Source organism: Rhamphochromis sp. 'chilingali' (genome assembly GCF_963969265.1).
Source record: "Rhamphochromis sp. 'chilingali' genome assembly, chromosome: 16".
Lineage (NCBI taxonomy): Eukaryota > Metazoa > Chordata > Actinopteri > Cichliformes > Cichlidae > Rhamphochromis > Rhamphochromis sp. 'chilingali'.
The window spans coordinates 18,892,624-18,913,447 of record NC_137943.1 but is presented as its reverse complement, the minus strand read 5'-3'; the positions used below and the strand labels follow the sequence as shown (position 1 = coordinate 18,913,447).

General features: G+C 41.5%; 2 protein-coding genes across 5 annotated transcripts in view; both read right to left on the bottom strand.

Annotated features, from left to right (window-relative positions):
* LOC308412624 (tensin-3-like) overlaps nt 1-3,946 on the bottom strand; it is a 31,538-nt gene extending 27,592 nt beyond the window's left edge. For 2 of the 3 annotated variants that reach the window (XM_080907126.1, XM_080907127.1), the window contains exon 1: nt 3,538-3,945. The gene's annotated coding sequence lies outside the window, so the exon portion shown is untranslated. Of the gene's footprint in view, nt 1-3,537 lie in introns of all 3 variants that reach the window. The other variant, XR_013974606.1, reaches the window with a different exon arrangement.
* Nucleotides 3,947-5,128: 1,182 nt separating this feature from the next.
* Nucleotides 5,129-20,521, bottom strand: dspa (desmoplakin a). 2 transcript variants are annotated; one of them, XM_080906833.1, is made up of 24 exons: nt 20,126-20,521; nt 19,051-19,135; nt 18,750-18,868; nt 18,357-18,498; nt 16,861-16,986; nt 16,423-16,482; nt 16,117-16,284; nt 15,914-16,018; nt 15,730-15,825; nt 15,512-15,637; nt 15,175-15,327; nt 14,930-15,084; nt 14,576-14,702; nt 14,264-14,450; nt 13,627-13,865; nt 13,264-13,445; nt 12,967-13,105; nt 11,985-12,178; nt 11,703-11,865; nt 11,456-11,539; nt 11,255-11,362; nt 10,852-10,950; nt 8,859-10,673; nt 5,129-8,460 (listed from the first exon to the last, which is right to left on the bottom strand). In XM_080906833.1, the coding sequence occupies exons 1-24, from the start codon at nt 20,359-20,361 to the stop codon at nt 5,239-5,241; spliced, it is 8,130 nt and encodes a 2,709-aa protein (XP_080762959.1). In that variant the 5' UTR covers nt 20,362-20,521; the 3' UTR covers nt 5,129-5,238. The 2 variants fall into 2 exon arrangements, with proteins under 2 accessions (XP_080762959.1, XP_080762960.1); XM_080906834.1 differs by having other exon boundaries at nt 10,176-10,673; nt 20,126-20,520.
* Nucleotides 20,522-20,824: the final 303 nt, after the last annotated feature.

Sequence of the window (20,824 nt, the reverse complement as noted above, 5' to 3'; positions counted from 1 at the left end):
GCGGCACTGCAGTAATCGGCATTTTCCTCTCAATTCTCCCACCCTTCACTCAGTCCACCGAGAGCAGCTTGCCCCAGCACGCACTAAAGATAATTGGTCTTTAATTTGCACTGACTGCTTTTGTTCCTGGTTTGAGGCACAGCATTAGCTCACAAAGACAGAATAAGCAGTACCAAGGAACTCAAATCCAGAGCCCACCCATGGCACTGTGAGAGCAAGGCTGGTAGAGGAGTGCGGGAGACGGAGAGAGATTCGAGGTTGCCAGGTTTTACGGTGAACAAGCTGCAACAGGTTTACTAAGGTCAGGATGTTGGGGGATTAGGGTGTGTCTGGCTCCCCAAGCTCCAACCCTTGCAGGTAGGTGCTTGATTAGGCTGCATTGCTGCTGTCAGCCACGTTCACACACGCATGACCATCACTTACGACTCATTCCAAATGCCTTTCTTACCTGGAACCTTGCTGAAATTGAATTAATCAAACGTTCCTTTATGAGTAATGAAATGTTGAGGAGTGTACGGTGAAGCGTGCTGGGATGAAGGCCTCTTTAATGGGCCACACCCGTCACCTGGCCATCACATGAAATCTTCCACTCTGCACGAGCAGGTGAACCATGAGATAAAAGAAGCGGCATCGTGAAATAGGGCATAAAAACCAATGAGGACCGTCTTTGTATCCAGACATGGGCAAGCCCTGTGGGTTAAATGACAGCCTGATCATGTGAGCAATGACCTCATGGCTGTTTATTTTAAAGTCTATTGTGATAACAAGAGTTGGCAAAAACTTTACATACTTGTCACTCACAAATAATAAGACTCTGCAGAGCCTCGGCAACTAAACTGATTTATGTGCAACTTTGTGATTAAGCTGTCTACAGTATCCCTAACTGGATTTTCCATTAGTGAATTTAATATGTAACGTAATATGTGCACAAACTAGCAGAAGAAATAGGCTTGTTGAGATTAAAGAAAGAAAAATGTAATTTTCAAGTTTAGGGTGAATGCTGCATTTTTTTTTTTTCTGAAAACATCACTGCTACAATGACAAATAAACCCTAAGCTTTAAAATTTGTGCAGGATATGCGATTTTCTGAACTAATCAATGCATTATTTTCTTGCTTGTAAAAGCCTATTGAAAATATGACACATTTCCATTACAAGCCATTATTAGAATCCAAAACAAATCGGTATTACCTAACTAAATTCCCCAATGCATAATCAAGCGGATAGCTTGCAAATCACTAAGAAACAAGATGAGACGGAGCGAAACAAACAAAAAAAAAAAAAAACAGCGCACATATGAAAGCAATCAGGGCAACCCTTCCCCCATTCACACTCCCAAATTGGTTCTGTTGGCTCAAACTTCAGTCCTGTGATTGACATGCTGCGGCAACAACCTCCATTTCTGAGACAACTCGAATATTTTCACAGGTCAATTAAACTGAAATGATGGGACTGAAATGAAAGAAAAAAAAAATCATCAAGCTTGCTTTATCTGGTACAGAGTGAGCGCTGCCTCAGCCAAAGTTGATGTGATAAACCTCAAAACTTCCCAGCACGCAGAAGTCCTCTATTAAATACCTATGGAAAAAGCAGGTACACATGCATAACACTGCTGTCTCTTTGGGAGAATTTGGAAAGATTAACAGCCTTTGAAGCTGTTGTCTGCAAACCTGAGTAACACCTAAAGTGCCATAAATGCTTCAGGAAGTCTGGCTGCAGGCTGCTGCCGGACAAAAATGTTTTCCTACACTGCATTTAGCTTTAATTCTTTCTTTGCCCTCTCCAGCAAGCAGAACCCATTTGTTTTTTTCTCCCTCTGTCGTGTGGCTGGAGTCTCCTGATAATATTTAGCGATTACATCTAACAGCCTTCTAATAACTCTGATACCATCAGCTTCACCATTCGAAAACCGCCATGTATTCATACTTGGCGTGAGTGTGGCACCATGCTGTGGAATAACATGCTCACAGAGACATGACAGGCTTTAAGAGCCCAGAGAAGGACAAGGCCACAGTTTGTTCTGGCCTTTTCCTGTCAGGGGCTCTGTATGTTTATGCTGTGGCTTTGACACCCATTCACTGCTGAAGGACTGAAATAAACAAGCCCTGAGAACTATTGAAAAAAGCCACAGACGTGGATGCGGAGTATTTTTAGTACGTTTATTTTGTAACTCTGGAACTCTAGCATGTATTTGTCTCACATTTTCACGAGGCATTTTGAAGGAAATAAAAATGACAGCCCTGGCTCTGAGCAAATCTGTGCACCCAGAAGGCTCCTAAAGCAGTCCCTAATTACCATTTTCAATCCCAGGGTCAGCGTGGAATGTGCTCCAGAATGGATTACGTTAGCACTCTCCCTTTTTCTATCCCCGCCACCCTCTCTTTTTCTTTAAAACAATTTTTGCCACTTTATTGCTTTCATACTCCAGGTCTCCTCTCTGTTTAATGACTTGCACATGTACAAAGAGTGGTGCTGTGACAAAATGAAATGCCCCACTGCTCTGTCTCCTGCTGGGATCACAGTGTTCTGCTTACAGTACATAGTCCCAACCCTCTGCCAACCCACCTGTCCAAACTACACTATCGGGATCCCCATTCATGTGTTGCTCTGCCAGCCCTTTCTAAGTGCCTCCTGTTACCAGTCATGCAAAATAATAATAATAACTCTTTGTGTTTCTGACTCATTTCTTTTCGCCTGGAGGGTTAGATATTAGTCATGCAACTCTAAATTAAACCAAATCTTGGAAGAGTTCAGCCTGTAAAATGCTCACAACAACTCACAAACTAGTTGCAAGAGGGTGTAAACGCAGGAAGACGTAGACTCTGTACCTGCTATCATGTAAGGACACTTGTGCATGTCATCAACAATGGCTGCCTGAGAATCATAGCCTTAAGGCTGCACATACCATGCAGCAGCTCTAGCTCAAAAGACAGACAGAGAGAAAAAAGACAAACTTTCTTAATCAGTCATGTCTCTCGAATACCTGTTCACGAGTACAACACCCCAAACAGAAAGGTAGGCCCTATCTCTGTTGAAGCTTTCTGGACTACTGGACGCAAGTCCTCCATAGTCCCATATGTTTCACATTATAAAAGGTCTTCAGCAGACCATAGCCCACAACAGCAAGGAACCCCAAATTATAGCTATTGCAGAATACAATCCACTGGGGTAAACGTTTAAAAGCTAAAAAGACTACTAAGCCTGACTTTAGGAAGTTTCAGTAAAAGGCATTTAAATAGTTCTATTTAAAAACATGATGTAAAAATAAAGACATTAAAAAAATCTGATCAGAATGAATGACTCGCTTGCCTGTTTTCAGAATTTTTACACCAGAGCGCGCACACACGCACACCCTGTTTCTAGCCAAAGTAAATACAAAGCATTGCCCTGTTTTACTCTGTGGACGACCTCACTGCAGTGTGACTGTTGAAAAGTTCTCCACAGAGTGGAAGTCTCATCCCGCTTTTTAAAGCGCTGACCAGCCCCAGTTAAAACTCTTGTCTTCTTCTGGCGAACTGTTTCGGGTAACATGCCTTACCTTTTTAAAGTGAAAGCAACGACTTGTTTTTTTTCGGGGTGAGTCTTCTTTTCCTCCTTTTTTAAGCAAGTTTAAGCTGTAGAAAGAAAAGGAATATGATAAAGTCCGGAGTCTCAAAGAGCCCTCAGCCGTCAAACAGGCTTACTGCGGGCTGGGAGGCTCATTTTCCTCTGCTGGAATGCGCTCTGTGGCTATTCGGAGTTTGCTTGGACCCAGGGGCTCCTTTCGCTCCTTTCTGTCACTGCTGGTAATAAAATAAAATCTTGCTCGTATCCTGAAAAAAAAGGGAAAAGCTGCTGCTGCTATTTCTCCTATGCCTCCAAAACACTTCCTCTAGTCCAGGCTACCGCTGCAGCCGCCACAAGTCCTGGCATGGGATAGTCCTCCTACCGCTCCGCCGTGGGTGTCTGCCTTCTTCCCTCCCCTTTCAACCTACCTCCCCTCGCTTTGGCCTCCTCCCTCTGCCCCCTTCCATTTGTTTGTTCTCACCCTCACTACTCATACACAGACTTTAACTTCCTGCCATCCCACACCCACATAATCACCTTTCATATGGCTGCTGTACAAGTAAATACATATTCATGACATAATGAAATATATAATTGTAAGAAATTATAACCTATCGTTTAAAACCTTTAATATATAAGTAAGTTTAAATTAGGCAACAACTTTTTAATGTTTCATAAAGGTACATTTTATTTCCTCAGTAGTTCACAGGTGTATTACGAATATTCAAACCGTTAGTTTTTTGTTTTTTTTTGTTTTTTTAGAATAGTCACTTTATTACATTAACATAGACCGAGTTCAAATTACACATATGAGGATCTCCAGTGATCCAAATCAACCTCCTTCAGAAGGTAAATCATGGATCTTTCATGATATCTTATGCAATGTTTTTATTTATTTATGTAGTTTATTAACAGATATTTCAAGCCACCATCAATCAACTGAAGAGTGAAACTTCACTCTCAATCTGTGTAAGATCAAGGGTAATATAGTGAGTTGCATTTAAACAGGGATCCCAGAACAACTTTAGCATTACAATCAGAGTCATCCTTATAAACAATGCTGTCTAGCTATCTTCTCCTCATACACGCAACAGCTAATTTAAATGAACCAGGACAAAAAGGCATGTAAAATTCTGTAACAACTTTATTTTGATAGCGGGCAACAGCATTTTAGTAGCAACAATTTTCTACAGTTACAATGTAAAATATGTTGTATTGCAATGTAAAACATATATTGCTAAGCCTCAGGATTTCCAATTAACAACAACAACAAATGTTCTTTCAATAATGCATGAATTAACCTGTCATGTTCACACAACACAACAAAAGCGAAATTTATTCAGAGGTCATGTTAAAGATGAAATCAACAGGCATTTATTATATATTGTTATAAAAAGTCATCATGTAGTAAAATGAACTGAAATAAGGTTATATCTACTAAAAATCTATTGTGATAAAGGTGTAAATAGCACTCAGCATCTAATATTGAAACTTATCATTACAACCTGCAAACAAAAAAGGTCTAAAAAAAATAAAAAACAAAACAAAAACAAAACACCTCCCCAATCTTTTAAGTACAATACTTCTTTTTTGTTTTTTTAAAAATGGTTATAAAAAAAAAAAAAGCAAACAAGCAAACTGCAAAAGACATGCTACTCTTATGTGATTAATTATTATCATTCTGTGGAGTGAATTAAAAGTGTGTGTTAGAACTATAAATGGTACTGCTGCTGGATGTAAAGGTCATAGTAGAGGTGTAATCCACACTGCCTCTACGTGATCCACTCCTCGAGCCGGTACGAGACCCAGCCCTTGAGCCAGAGCGAGATCCTGGGTTAGAGACATTGTAAGGGCTGCTGATTCCCTTGGTAGACACAGATGAGGCTTGCAGCATCTTCATGCCATTGCTTTCCTCCACCATGCAGCTGTCCATGGCTTCTTTGTAGGATATTTTCAGTTTAGTCTTGGGACAGGTCAGGTTCTTCTGGTGGTTCCGAGTGTCTTGAAGCTTCCGGGCCCCCTGACCATCTAGCCATTTTCTGCGGATAGCCTCTTCAATACTGACGCGACGTCCAGTGCCAGGTTCAATCAGGCCCCCTGTCAGGTACTGAAACTCCAAAAATCTCTGGCCAGCCTCATAAGGCAGCCATGTCTCCTTGACTGCTTCTGCCGCAGACATCCTTCTTTTAGTCTTCACATCCTCAAAGCCAACATAAGCTTTCTGGGCAGGTTTCAGTTTACTGGCCATGCTTTCATCAATGATGCTCTGATGGACAGCATCTTGCAGTGACAGTCTCTCACCAGTAGCAGGGTTGATGATACCACCTGTGCATGCCTGGGCCTCCAGCAACCTCTGTGCTGTAAGAGTGTCAACTATGCCTCTTCTAAGCGCTTCACTAACAGTTATTTTCTCCAAGGTCTCTGTGTCAAATATAGCCCCCACAGGGCTGTGGTCATCAAACATCTCAGGGGGAGAGACTGTAATAGATATACTGTTGAAGCGTTTACGGACAGTAGGAGAAGATGGTGTTGTGTGGGTGGGGCTGCTGCAGGTGATCATGTCATCAACATTGCTGGCTGCAATGGTCATTTCAAGGCTGCTGCTTCTGCTGGCAATTTCGTCAGCAAATTGGGTCAAGGTCATTGTTCCAGCACGATACTTATCCAAAGTGCTCTGGTTAATGACACCACGCTCTAGGCAGTCTTGAATATCATGTTGGATTCCAGTTTTTCTATCTACTATAACCAAGCGTGCAGAGCCATCTGACCCTGTTATAGTTATTTCCTCCCACTCACACTCCTGCTCTGACAAGTCCAGGAAAGTATCGTAGTCAATCAGCTCACGGTGGTAGGCCTCTCTCACTGACATTTCAAGCCCAGTGTCTGGATCAACGATTACAACCCGCCTCTTGCGTAGGACATTTGTGCGGCTTTCCTGCGTCTTCTGGGGCTTTCTCTTGTCTCTTAGTGGCAGCAGTAATAGACCTGTTTTTTCATCTTTGATGCACCTTTCCTTCAGCTGAAGATATGTCAGATTTTCCTTGGTATTAGGATCAAAGAATCCTTTTGTGTCATCCCCTTCATAAGATAAGATTTCATTCATCTCCTCATCAAAGTATCCTCTCTTATAGGCAACAGCAACATCAATACGATGGCTCTCTTTGGGGTCAATAATCCCACCACTGGCAATCTGAGCCTCGAGCAGTCGGATTCCATGACCCTTCTCAATAAGATCTTTCTCAATAGCTTGGAAGAGGGATATAGTTTTTCCTGTGTTTGGGTCTCTGTATCCTATTACTGCCTTCTCTGCAGACAACAGCTTGTTCTTAAACTCCTTCCCTATCAGACCCCTCTTGCTGGCGTCTTCCACTGTCAAGAAAACATTGTTGACTGGATCAACTATGAAGCCAGAAGCAGCCTGGGCCTCAAGAAGCTCCAACGTGGTGCCTCTCATAAGCAGACCCTCCTTCATTGCCTGATAAAAAGGTAGTATTCTGTCATTGGCTTCATCATAGATCCCGGCAATACAGGTAGAGCCATGGAGATAGGTCTTTAGCTTGTCTTCAATATCTCTGCTAGTGAGTTTGCCCTGACTGAGCTTCTGCAAGTCAGTTTCATCCAGAAGTTCAGATTCGATGAGTTCCGAGACAGAGACTTCACCACGGAGACCTTTCACTGTCAAGGGTTTTTCTGGACCAGAGATCAGAAGCAAGCCAGAAACAGGTTCCACTGTACACTTCATCCGAAGGTCATTGTAAGTTGTCTTCTGTCCAGTTGTTGGATCCAGATAGCAGGTTGGTTTTTTAGTCAGAGCCCTGTAGAGGTCCTCGTCAATAAGATTGCGGTCCAAGGCCAGATCTTTTGGTAGGAAGACACCCAAAACAGGATCCAGTATACCCCCAACAGACTCTTGAGCCTGGAGCAAGCGGATGGTTGTCTCTTTGTCTATGTGGCCTTGTTTGCAAGCCTGACCCACAGATAACACTTTGCCAGAGTATGGATCTTTGAAACCTGTGCTAGCAGCTTCAGCTTTCAACAAGGTATCTCTGTCTTCCGTGTCTACAATCCCTCTTGAACAGGCGGTATCCACAGGCATCTTCTCATTAAATGCAGGATCCACTATGTAGCCTGTTGCTGCCTGAGCTTCCAGAAGCTTAAGGGCACTCTCTGGGCTGAGCATATTCTTGTTTTTGGCTTCAGTGAACGGGATTTTCCTTTGAGAAGTAGATGTCATACCAGCAATGATGCCACTGCCCTTAAGGTTAACCTGGATGTCTGCAGCTACCTCGCTCACTGTCCGTCTTCCCTTTAGGAGTTCATCTAGAGTAGCTTTACTAATGATACCACAGTCGCAAAGCTGATGGGCTGTAACTTTGCGGCGCACGCTGTCAAACAGAAGCTTTGAAGGATCAATGGTTTGGACCTTCTCATCTGTCTGGGTCTGCATATTCAGAGTGTTGGGCCTCTGCTGCAGTCTGCGTATTTCTCTTTCCAGGGACTCCTTCTTGAGAGCCAGCTCTTTTGCCTCTTTCTCTGAGCTCAACAGACGGCTCTTGTACCTTTCTTCAATACTCGTTAGCTCCCTCATGAGCCTCTCGATCTCGCTCTTGAGGGAAAGCCTCTCTCGATCGGCTCTATCTCTGTCTGACTCGCACTGCCTAATCTGAGAACTTTTCAGCTCATACTGGCTCTTTATAGTGCTTAGCTCCTTGAAAATTGAATTTTTCTCTTCCTGCAGCTGTTGTTTGTTTCGACGCTCGGACTCTAGTGTGACTTTGATGCGATTGAGCTCCTCTTCTAACCGCAGCTGACGAGTCTTGTCCTGCTCCAACAGTTTAATCCTGGACAGAAAACTATCCTTCTCCAGCAGCAGCTCACTGTATTTGCTTTGGGATTCTTGCACCACAAGCGAAGTCTGTGAAGAGATAAGAAAGTATATTGTCATGTATGCAAGACATTTTCCCACATATAGAATACAAACAATTTAGATTAAATTACATGTCCTTCATTTGTTAGACCTGTCTGAACTAACGTACATATTTGTGCATACCAGCATGTTAGTGTTAAACTGTTTAATGGTAAGAATGAAGTTCATAAGTGCCATAAGTGAATGGGTAAATGAAATGCATAGCTATTTTGTAAGTAAGTAAAAACATGCAAAAATGCTAAGCTAAAAGAGGCAAATCACAAATTATAGACGGCTACTCTGATATCAGGCTCACTTTTATTGCATGTATACCAAGTCATGCAAGGAGCGCTTATTATCATTAGATGTGATGATTGGTAATGATCCGTCAGTACAATCAAAAATACCTCAATTGACTGCTTTTGGAATTTGTTTATTTCCGATTTAAGCTTTTCTCTCTCGTTGGTTAGGTCATTGATGAGACCCTGGAGCTCTGACGTCCTCTTGATGCTACTCTGGAGTTGGACATGCAAGGCTGAAATCTGAGTAGCACTTTCTCCATCAATAGCATCTTTGCTGAGCTTCATCTCATTTTTCTCTTGTCTAACGGTTCTCAGCTCCTCCTCCAATTTCAGTCTCTCCTTTGTGAGGTTCTGTGTCAGAGTCTTTAGCTTCTCAATCTCTGTGGTATACTCATTAAGTTGGCGGCTCTTCTCCTCAATAGTCTTATAAAGGCTTTCATTACGCAGGTTTAGTTCTTGAATACGGGTCAATTCCTGCTGGAGCTTCTGTTTCTGTATCTTCAGCTCAGCTGTTACACTTGCCAGTTCCTCCTTTGTAGCTTTGTGATCCCTCAGACTCTTATCCAGAGCCTCCTGAAGAGCCTTGAGATCCTGCTCATACTTTCTCCCAGAGGTGGAAGCCTCTATCTGAATTGATTTTAGCGAGCTAATTGTGGTGGTATGCTCTCTGCAAGTATGTGTCATCCTCTCCAACTCAGCCTCCATTCGCTTTCTACGAGTGAACTCCTCCTGAGTTGCCTGCTTCTGCTTTGCCAGCTCAGCTTCTTTCCCATCCAGAGAGCTTTGAAGTTCCCTGACACGGCTCTGCAGCCTGGCATAATTCTGCTCAGCCTTAGTTTTCTCACTGGCCTGCTTTTCCAGCTCCACTCGAGTGATACGGATCTCCTGCTCAGACACTTTCAGTTTGTTAATTGTCTCCTGATATGAAGTGTTCTTTGTCTTCAGCTCTGCCTCAGCTTGTTTCAGGTGATTTATTTCCAACTCCAGAGCTCTCCGCTTCTTCCCTTCTTCCTCCAGGTTAAATGTTAGGACGCTGATTTCCCGGGACTTTTCCTGATTGTTTCTGGTGGATTCCTTCAACTTGAGCTCATTCTCTTCTCTCTGCTGCTTGAGTGTTATCAGCTGCACCTCCAGCTCACTGCGCACCCTAGTCTCTTGTGCCACTGAGGCCCTCTGCTGGTTGACCTCCTGTTCTGCCCTGCTTTTCTGCTCCTCTGTAATAGCAATCGCCTGCCTCAGTCTCCTCAGCTCCTCCTCTACATCTCTCTTCTCAGCAGCGAGTCTTTCAAGTTGCAGCCTCAGCTCTGTTGCGTCTTCTTCTTTCTGCTGTGAGGCTTTCAGGATTGTGGTCTTGGTAACGTGGATCTCTGTCTCGTATGTCTGCTTAAGTTGATTAATCTCCTGGGTGCACTGTGTTCTTACCTTTGACATTTCAGATTCAGCATTTCGTCGACGTGCTGCCTCCTCCTCCAGCTGCATCTTCATCCTCTCAACTTCACGTTCCTTGTCTTTCACTGCCTTTTCTAAGTCAATCTTAGTCCAGCTGAGTTCTTCCAGTTCTTTCTGTCTGCGGCGAACAGCCCCTTCATACTCCTCTTGTTGGCTGTTGTAGCGCTCCTCTGCCAGCCTCCTTTTCCGTTTTTCTTCATCAAGTTGGTATTTAATACGCGTCAGCTCATCATTAAGCTCATGAAGCTTGCTCTGTGTGCTGTCCAGGCTCTCCTTGGCAGCATTAACCTGTATTACTGAGGTTCTCTTCACTTCCTCAGTACAAATGACTTGATCTTGTAACTGACTAAGCTCCATCTTATACTGGGCCATAGCATCCTCCAGAGACTTGTTTTTCTGGTTACGATCATTGAGGTCCTCCTTCAGACGCCTCAGTTCCTCCTCAAGCATCTCAATCTTGGTGTTCCTTATCTGAGGAAAGAAAGGGCGAAAACAGAAAGCACATCAGTTACATCCTGTCATACTCTCACATAAACCTCTTTTTAAATTTATCATTCATTCTTTTCTAATATTAGAATTTATTATTAAAATATCATTAATTAACAGAAATACTAGTTTTTAAACAACAATATGCAAATTCAGTAACCACCTTCAGCTCTTCCATGTTCTTCAGCAACTCCCCTAAGAACTTGTAGTAGTCACTAGAGCGGGTAAGTAGCTCTATATAATGAGTCTGTAGGTCACCTGCCTGATGAGACAAAATGAACAGATGATGAGTAATTTGGTAATGATTACATGTTTAAAGGACACAAAGAAATAAGGGAGTAACTTTAATTATATTATATAAACCTATAAAGAAAGTATCCACTGTTCAATTCAACAAACAAATGGCAATTAACCAATAACTCCAAAAATATACAACGGCTAACTTGTTTTCCAAATGTACAATACTAACAATGGCAATGCTCACAATAAACATAAAGTTAGAATATTAATAAATATGCATATGAAAAGGTGATTAGAGCAAAGTGTTTGAAGGCCAACGTCCATACCTCTTGTCTGACAGCAGAAGCAGGGGACTGCAGCATAGTTCTCTTGATGGGAACATTAAGAAGAGTTTCCAGGCCTGAACTGTAAGAAGCCAGCTGCAGCTCATAGTCCTGAAAACATACAACGCAACATAAACTTTCATTTTGCTGTCTAGTCTAGCACACTTTTAGATGTATAACTGCATTTTAAATTCAACTACCGACCTTTATAGAGGCTGCACATGTGTCTGCATTTTTCTGTACATCCTCTACTTTCTCTTTCTTTCCTTTGATTTCACTGTGAAGTGCCTATACATTAAAACAAAACAAAACAAACAGAGTTGTTGCTGAATAATACAAAATCCATGAAACACATAGCAGTAAATAGTAGATATTTCCAAGTCAAAATCAGACCAGGCCAGTTCAAAACAATACAAAACAATAAACATGATGTAAACAGAGAAAGACATACCTTCTGCTGATTAAGGTGGTCCATTAGGGTCTGGATGTCACTGATCTTAATGGTCTGAAGGGTGTCCTGGCGCTTCCTGGCATTGTCTATCCACTGTTCCAGGGAAGTGCTGCCCTGCTGATAATGCTTTAACTGATTCCCCTGCTTCTCCAGGTCCCACACTCTGAAGGAAAAGGAAGTGGAAGGAATGAAAGAATATTTTTAGTGTTGTTACCAGCAATGATGAATGGGCAAAAATAAGTATTGGACCAATATGAACATGGACGAATAATTCTACCATACCTGCTATCTATCTGTGATTGGATGCGGCGCCAGCGGTCAGTCAACTGACGCACCAAGACTGAGTATTTGGATAAATCTATGTCGCATTTGTGGAAGGAGTCAGAAATTTGACCATTCAAGTGCACTGCTGTAGAAAGCTCAGACTCCATAGATGTCAGCAGGTCTCTTTTCTGTTCCAAATCACTCTTCATTTGCTACAATACAGAATAACAGACGCAAAAAAAGAATACTTAGAACCATTTATCTAAACCACATTACATTTTTAAAACTGGTGCTGCACACTTGGACAATGTATGTCATGATTTTGATATATTAAAAAAAAACAAAAAAAAAAAAACTTAACTTGAGACAAAAGCAGACATTGGCATCTGGTTATTTCATACACACAAAAAAGGTATCAAAAGACTAAACTCTTAATAGTGTTGAGTCAAAGTAAAATCTCAGGTTTTTATCACCAAAATGAACTGGTTATTATTTGATCACTGCTAGTAAAAAGGAGCCAAGCAAAATGATTGTAGATTTCGATCCCTACATGCAAAAAAGCAGCTGCAATGTCAAAACACTCCTATAAAAATTTTAAGTGTGCCATTTAAAATGTGTCATAAAGAAATGGCAGCAACTCGTCATGCAGAAAAATGACCAGAATTATAACATTGTTATAACACATTTTATAGCCTGATGAGCCATTTAATACTGGCTCTGAATTATAACCTTCAGAGCAACTTGCTTTCAAAGAAAGCTGAAAAGCTTATTAATAATACACTATTTTTACATCATTCAAGCCATATTAGTAGCCTATATTACTCTACCACAGACATACTGATACTGGAATATAGGCTGATATTATTTATTTACTCATGTATTTTTTGTTCTTGCCCGCCTAGATGATACAATTCTAAGATACAGATGGGAGCTCAGAGAAGGATTACATTCCAGCAAAGCAAGAGACAACACTTGTGAAAATATAAAATGTGCATCAAACCTTTAGTGTGAGGCGCTGGTTTTCCAGCTCCCGAGGATCCAGAGAGCTGGTCTCCTTCTCGGTCAGTCGGGCCTCGTGAACTTTAATGATATCCTCGACCTGGATAAGGCTCTGAAGCAAGGCCTTAAGTGCTGATAGTCTGTTGCAAAAATGTAGTCAAGACATTAAAAAATAATGTTAAGGATATTGAACTTGTGAGAACAACTACAACTTCTGTTCCTACACTTTATCACTTTTTTTTTTTTTTTTTTTTTAAAACAGCATTTACTCAATCATGACAGAATGGATATAACGTACCTCTGAAGGTAGGTTGACTGGAGGTCCTGCAGGCCTGCAAGTTTTTGACTGATTACATCTAATTCAGCGCGAAGGAACTTGGCTTGCTCCGAGTCCGCAGGAATCCCTTCCAGCTGCTTTGTAATCATCTCTCGGAGGCGCAAGTACTCATCGTAAATTGAGTCCAGGTCTTGGTTCATAGTCTAGAAATTATTATCTGATATTCAGTTAAATCAAATCTTGAAATTTCTTTTTTTTTCCCTTTCAAAATGAGGGTTTCATGATGCTATCATTGCTAATAGACTGCAAATTATCTTATGTAATACAATGTGAGTATTATCTATATTTTGTATATTTTATTTATACTTTATAAGAATAAATTACCTGGAGCTTCTGAATATGCACTGAGCACTCATACACACTGTTATCCCCCAGAGGAATGTGGAGATGACTGGTAAGACCGGATTCAGCCAACTCCAGCCTGCGTCGAAGCTCATGCAGACTAGTGAGCAGTGTGAGACTTAAGGAGGAGCTCGGTGGTGCAGTCTGGTTATTGGGTTTTGGGGTAGAGATTTTGGTCACCTTGACCTTTTCCACTTTTTGGGATTCTGTCTCTTTCTCCCCTTTATTGAATGACAAAGATGAATTTATTGACATAAAAGCACTATTTTCTTAAAAAATCAACTTCAAAGAATTGTGCTGGTTTGCCCTTATACAACATTCATGGGTGAAGCATACACCCTGGTCTTTGGTTTTGGATTTTTGTATTACACTTTTAACAATGGCTCATAATGACTAATACAACTGCTAAACTCCAGAATATAAACTGATTACAAAATACTGATTAAGATTAATATAAATGAATAAAAGTAATTTTTATTCATAGTTAAATCTGCTGCTCAAAGCCAGCTTTGCTAGCATGGTAAAGCAGGCAATTGTAACGAGAAGAAAAAGGTCATAACAATCCAAAGTAACAAACTGTTACACTCGTAGGAATAGGGCAAAGAGAATTTAAACTCACTGTACGCAGGCAGCTGGATGACCAGTGTATCATAGTGGGCCTGGGCCTTGTCAAAGTTGCCCTGGATTAATTTCTTTTCTTCTTCCCCAAACATTTCAGAACCTTGACTGGTACGCATGAACTCCTGGTAATGAGTCTCCAGTCCTTTGATGACGTTGCGGTACTCCTCAGGACGCATCTTTGACAGCTGCAGGACAATTGAGAAGGGTTAGACACAGCACCAGGCACGATGAAACAATGGAAACAGGAGCAAACAGAAACTTTGCTTATTATGAATGCAACATTTCATTTTAATGTTTTTTGTGATCTTACCATGGTGATGGTGAGAGAGTTGATGTAATCGATGTCTTTCAGGCAATACTGCCAGGAAATGAGACTCTTGATGTTGATGAAGAGTTGATTCCAGATGCTCATGATGGCTTCATAATACTGCTCATTTCTGGGGAACGGCACAAGCAAACAGTCACTTTTTAAAAGAAACTGCAAATGTAGAAAGAATTATGACAAAGTCACCACAAGGAAGAACTGGATAAAGCAAAACTGCAGAAAAAAATGCCCCACAATGCATCCAGTACTGTATATGAAGCAAAGCATCACATTCTATAGAACAGAAGAATAAGATGAGCTTCAGCAGGCTAAATCAATACGTGACTGAATGTTTCTTACTTGGTGGCGATTCCGATGCTGAGAGGGTTTGGCGGGGGGATGAGCAGGCACACCGAGGGAATCATCATGTCGAGACCTCCTGGCCCCGTCACAAGCCACTTGCTGCGCTGTGAGTTGTCCTTCAGGATGCCCTCATTTCCTTTCATAATACCTTTCTGAAACACGCAGATCATACTGAATTATACCTGCAAGATTTAACTCTTCTATTCTATTCATATGTGCGTGGGTGTAAAAATGCATCTTACCTGGTCTTGTTTAAAGTCACATAAGGCCTGGACCATGATCGGGCCGCTGCTCTTTTCCTCGGGGTTGCGAGGCTTCAGCCTGACAATAGACTTGGACTTGCTGACCAGACTTTGGACCTGCCTCTTATTCTCCATGATGCGTGCTTTCTCTGTCTGTGTGAGAGCAAATTGAAGTTCTTAACTGAGCTATAAAAGTTAGATACTTTCATGTAGTCTTTAAAAAACTGGCCTTAATGATTTCCATGTCACTTAAGAGGAAAAGTTTGAGTTTAGCATGTACAGGAATAACATTTAGGTTTTTCCCGTGGTATTGTAACCAAGCACTACAAAAATATACCTCCAGGTTTTTCAGGAGTTCGGTGAGTTTGTCCAGGGGTGTGTTCTTGTCACAAGTGAATTTGCTTCGAATTGTCTCGTGCTGCTTCTGTAGCTTCATATAGGTCTCATTGGCCTCCTTGAAAAACTGAGGAATAAAGGTTTGTTATTGGTTACATAAAAAAATACAAGGCTATATACTTTTTTTTAATCAAACCAGAGGTAGATATGAGCTTTTACTTGGCTGTAGGCAGAATTCTCTTTCAAATGAACATGGATGCATTTAGTGATCTGCAGAAGCCAGCTCCACTGGGTCTGTAAGGTGTCCATGTAGGCCTGTGAGCACAAATGGACATCTCAGCACAAAACTGCAGAATAATGCGCTGTTTGAAATTAAAATGAAAAAGAAACCAGAACACCTTACATCAATCTTATCAGAGGCAGGATGGCTGTTGGCCAGAAGGCTGTCTGATTTCACCTTCAGCTTGTTTAAATCTTTCTCCTTCACCTCCAGGTCTCTCATCAGCCTCTGTCACAAACCGAAACAAAACAGAAAGTAAGGACTCCATAATGCCCAGAGAACCAAAACACACAAGACATAAGGAAAAAAGAAAAGGCGATTCTCACAGAGTAGCTCTCTTGCTTCTTAGGGATGTAATAGTCAATGTTCTTGTCTCCCCAGTCAAAGATTAGTTCTTCCTCCTCTCTCTCGTTCACCCAAATGATGGCCTGGGAGATCTCCTCGATGATGTTCTGAAGCTCACGCAGCTGATTCAGACGGCTGTGGGACATTTTCTGAAACAAAGCAAATTTCAAATTGTAATAATGATAATGATGTGAAAACTAAAGACTCCAACAAACTAAAACATGTTTCTAAGAGGTTATTTATTTATTTAGGTTTTATTAGTATTGTTATTATTGGGGTTTTTTTACCATCATGCTTTCCCATTCTTGGTCCAGTAGGGAGAGGTGGTACTTTTCACCATTTGCACTCTAAAGAAAGAGATGTTTAATTTAGCTCCGTTTTGAAAATGCCCACAAAAATACTTAATGCACAGTGGGCATAGAAAGCAAGGGGTAACTTACAATACAATAATATCACATTACGCTACAAATGCAACACTTAATAACAAAACATTAAGTAACTCAAGACGGATGCATTATGGTATTCATTTAGTCATCTATTTTTCTGTTATTCAGTTAACTGTCAGATTGGCTCCCTCCCCTGAGTTTCTTCTTCTGCACCATTAATGCACCCCTAATGCAAAGAATGGCATGGCATTTTTATGTTTTAAAGAATAACCTTTGAGCTAAAACATAAGCTTTATGAGAAACTTCATAGCGTGGGTCAGGCAGAGGACAAAAACTTACCAGTTCATCTCTGGCACGTTCCACTTCTGAGCTCCTTTGAATGGAGCTGTGGAAGCTGTTGTGACTTAGGATTTGCTTTTCTATGGCAGCGGAGTCATCTCCCCATGGAGCGGTCTCAACCATGCGCTATAAGATGAAGAATAACAGTTTATCTAACATGCTAAACTACACACTGAACTGGAAAATAGAGTGTTATGTGGAATACCCAAATGCTTGGCCCTATGAAGGTTTATTAAGTATTAAAATGAATGAAATAATACGGTAAAATTCATGTCTTGACTTATTTACCTACCCTACCCTGTAGGTCCTCTAGGTGTCAGTATAAAATCATTAAGTGCATTGTTAAGCAACTATTCCAACTATTCCCCCCCTGTTGAAAGCACTTAGCTTTGATAGGAGCTCTGCCAGCAAACCAACTCAAGTCAGTCTCTGTTCTTTACTTGAATGCTTTTTCTCTCTCTCTCTCTCTCTCGCCTCTCTCTTAAGGCTTTCGTTCTTTTGCCACTCCCTTTTTCTTTTATGAAAACTTAACTGACGCTACAGACAAAGGGTCTGACATTAACCAGCATGGTTTAAAGTCTAACAGGAAAAGGTCAACAAAGGCATGTACTGGAATGTCAGCACATTAGCTGAAAGCCTAACTAGCAGCACAAGGCCACATTAGGTGATCTGTCTCTAGCTTTGTAGCCATTTAAGAAAAGCAATGCATAGACTGATAGAGAAAATATGTTTTGACAGCAGGTAAATGAATTATGACACACAGAAGGGTGAGGCTGGACAAGCTGAATGAATAATAGGGTGTGTTTCTAGTGAGGTGAGAGGTCTGGGGAGGCCATTTTCCCACGAGCATGTTAAGAGATAGGCTAAACTGCCCTGTCCAATAGCAACTGACTCAGTGAAGGGTGTCATATATCACACTCCCTTACTTTTTGCAGCCACAGCTTTTTCACCCTCTCTTTTCCTGCTCTATTTATTTCTACCTCTCTCTTTCTCTCTCTCCCTGTCTATCATTGGCACTCTCTTCCCTGCTTTGTTTCAATCCTCCTACACCCCTCTCGGCTTCTTTCACTCACGGATCAGGTTTTGGCAGGTTTTGTCCAGATGGTTTCAGTTACGAGTGGTCAGAAAGCCTGATAGAAAAAGAGCACAACCTTGCCTTCCTCCTTTTGCATAAAAAATGATGCACACTAGTGCACCCACGTAGGCATGCATACACAAAGAGTTACAATTATTCAGCCAGAACAAACAGCTCAACTCGCACGATGACCCTAAAAGCGTCAGACGTGGATTCTGATGCTAGTAAGAAGGAATTGGTGTGCAAAAACTGTAATTGTGACAACTGATTTCTAAAGTTTTTGCATTTTTTAAAGTGGCACAAAGATCCCTGAAAGGAAGGCAGGGTTACTCTGCAGAGATCACGAGTCTATCCCATGGCTGAGTTTAACCATGCAGCATATATTTGTTGTGTTTATTGTCTCTGAACATGCGGGGCTCACCTTTTGTTGGGAAATCCAGCCCATAGCATCATTAAACAACTTCCCCCCCTCAAAGCTTCCACTGCCTCTATTTCGTCTTATAGTCACACTGCCCACAAGCTGCTGAGCAATAGTGCCATGCATGTGCTGGAACTGTTCGATGCTGCAGAGTTTTACAAAAGAAAGAAAGAAATACTTTGAATCTTTTAAAATAAACACTAATACACAAGCTGATTATAAGTGCATGTAATCTCTAAACCCACATACATATACAAAAGTGTATTCAGGATTACTCATACTGCTACACAGTAATGAATTAATGCATGCAAATGCAAACCAACACAGTACACAGACTCACTCACACGAGTGTACACCTGCACTTTGCAAAGACAAACATACTGCATCCTGTTTTACCTTCTGAAAATACCATTTGGTATACGCAATTGATTCATGGTTTGGCTACAGTTCCTCAGCTGCTCGATGGATTCTTCAGCAAGAAGTAAAAACCTCTCAGCATCCTTCATGGAACCCCCCTATAAAATCACATAAAACACACACTGACATCTTACATGCTGCAAAATTGTGTTAAACTACTGTCACACCTAAATTAAGAAGACTTTTTTTTAGTATTCTATATGATATTTTCCCCAAAACAAAGGTTAAAAAACACAAGTCAAATCTGTTGGGTTCCGCGTAATATGCCAAAAATACTTACAGTCCGGAGAATCATGTTGGCTCTTTCCAGCTGTTCATGACACTGTTGTTGCAAGAATGCGGCTTTTTGCTGAATAGCATTTGCACTGCACATGGGGGGAAAGGATTATTATTCAGAAAACAATGAAGCAGTATTTATTTCTTTATGTACACAGAGAAAATTTGTTTAACATGATTGTAAACGACTCGCGTAACAACATAAGCAGAAGAGGTAAAAATGAAGAAAATGAATGCTAGGTTCTGGGGATTTTTAATGCTTTGAGTACACAAAGTTTCAAAGACAGATGCTGTGAATTGCTTTTCACGGAAACTGAAGTGAACAGACGCAGATCTAACTTTCTTGAAATAAAAAGGACTTAAAAATGACTAGTCTGCATTTTATTCCCGTCCACAGTAGTTATGGAGAAAAAAGAGCGATTAGTGCAAAAGGGAAAAACAGACGCTGTAATCTTTCAACTCCACCACATCCACCGCAAAGTATTTTTCTTTTTATTCCACCACATTATTGGAAGCGAAATAGCTCGACAGTTTTTGGTGCTGACATCACCATGAATTACAGTAGTGGGAGGATGTTTCAATGTGACTCGGAAAATTGCGCAACACGTCAGGATTACTTGGGTACGTATTCCTGGGGGAAATGAGAAAATGACGACCCAGGTAAGGAGATCGAGGCTGTGTGACTGACGAAAGACTAGTTTTAACCACTAATGCAGGCCAACGTCAACTGTGCAGTTTCCATTTTATGTGTGCTTGTTCTAATCAAAGGTGGGCTTCCCCCCCCCCCCAGTTATCTGCTTGATTACATGTTCAATTATATAATTTAAGAACTACTTCATCAAAATAAATAAATGCTCCCAACTTGCCAGTAATCAGCTGACAAAACCTTGCACACTATATAAACTAGTTTCGCTTTCTCCCAGGTAATTCCATTCTTTTCTTTTTTTTAATGCGTCACCCAAGACCCCGGCTACTTTTCTCCGTCGTATATGCGTATGCATTTCACACTTTACAATTACAAATACACCGGCAATTTTCCCACCACTCTCAAAAGCAACAGGTGATTTCAGGGCACTTACCTGATAGCACCGCCGCCTCCACCCATGCTAACTTGCATGTTCTGCCCTCCGACACCTCCGCCGTGCACGGAGTGCCTGGAGAAGGTGTAGGTGACTCCGCCGTCCCCTGCTTGGTATTCCCCTTGGAAGCCGTTTCCACCGAACACGTCGTTTCTGTAATTCGACAACTCCGGTCGTGAAGTACTTCTGCTCATGCCGCTCATGGGCAGTTTTGACTGGGATCCGTACAGACTCATTGTTTATGAGTTTGTTTTGGGTAGCTCTCTATATTTAAAATTTTAAAATAATAACTTTTTCGTTGTCTTTTTTCTCTGCTTTTCGGACAGCGGACAGACCTTGCGCCTCTCCCCGCCCCGTCTCCTGTTGCGCAGATAATGGTGTGTTGAGAATAGACGGAAGCTGGCTGCTTTTGGACTAAAGAAACCACACCTTGGTGTGTTTACGAAACACAAGCGAACACAGTCCTGTGTGGGAAGATAAGTGCTGGGCATGTCCTTTCACTCTGCAGAAAGTGCGTATTTTATGTTGTAATACCACTTGATAGAATTATAAAGTACAGTAGAGGTCCAACTTTACGCAGTAGAGCTGGGGAGGCGGGGGGACTAACCTGACTCCAATAATCACATAGGCTTACATTATATATTTTGCTATTCCGTTTATCCTGTGTGGAGTCGCTCCATACAATTCACATTTTCCATG

Bases quoted from the DNA above. Each gene is read 5' to 3' on its own strand.
- dspa (XM_080906833.1), bottom strand. From the start codon at position 20,361: ATGAGTCTGTACGGATCCCAGTCAAAACTGCCCATGAGCGGCATGAGC. The intron at 14,703-14,929 runs GTAAGAAACATT...GCCGTTCCCCAG, and splicing joins AGCATCGGAATCGCCACCAA to AAATGAGCAGTATTATGAAG. The intron at 10,951-11,254 runs GTATGGACGTTG...TTGTCTCATCAG, and splicing joins CTTCTGCTGTCAGACAAGAG to GCAGGTGACCTACAGACTCA.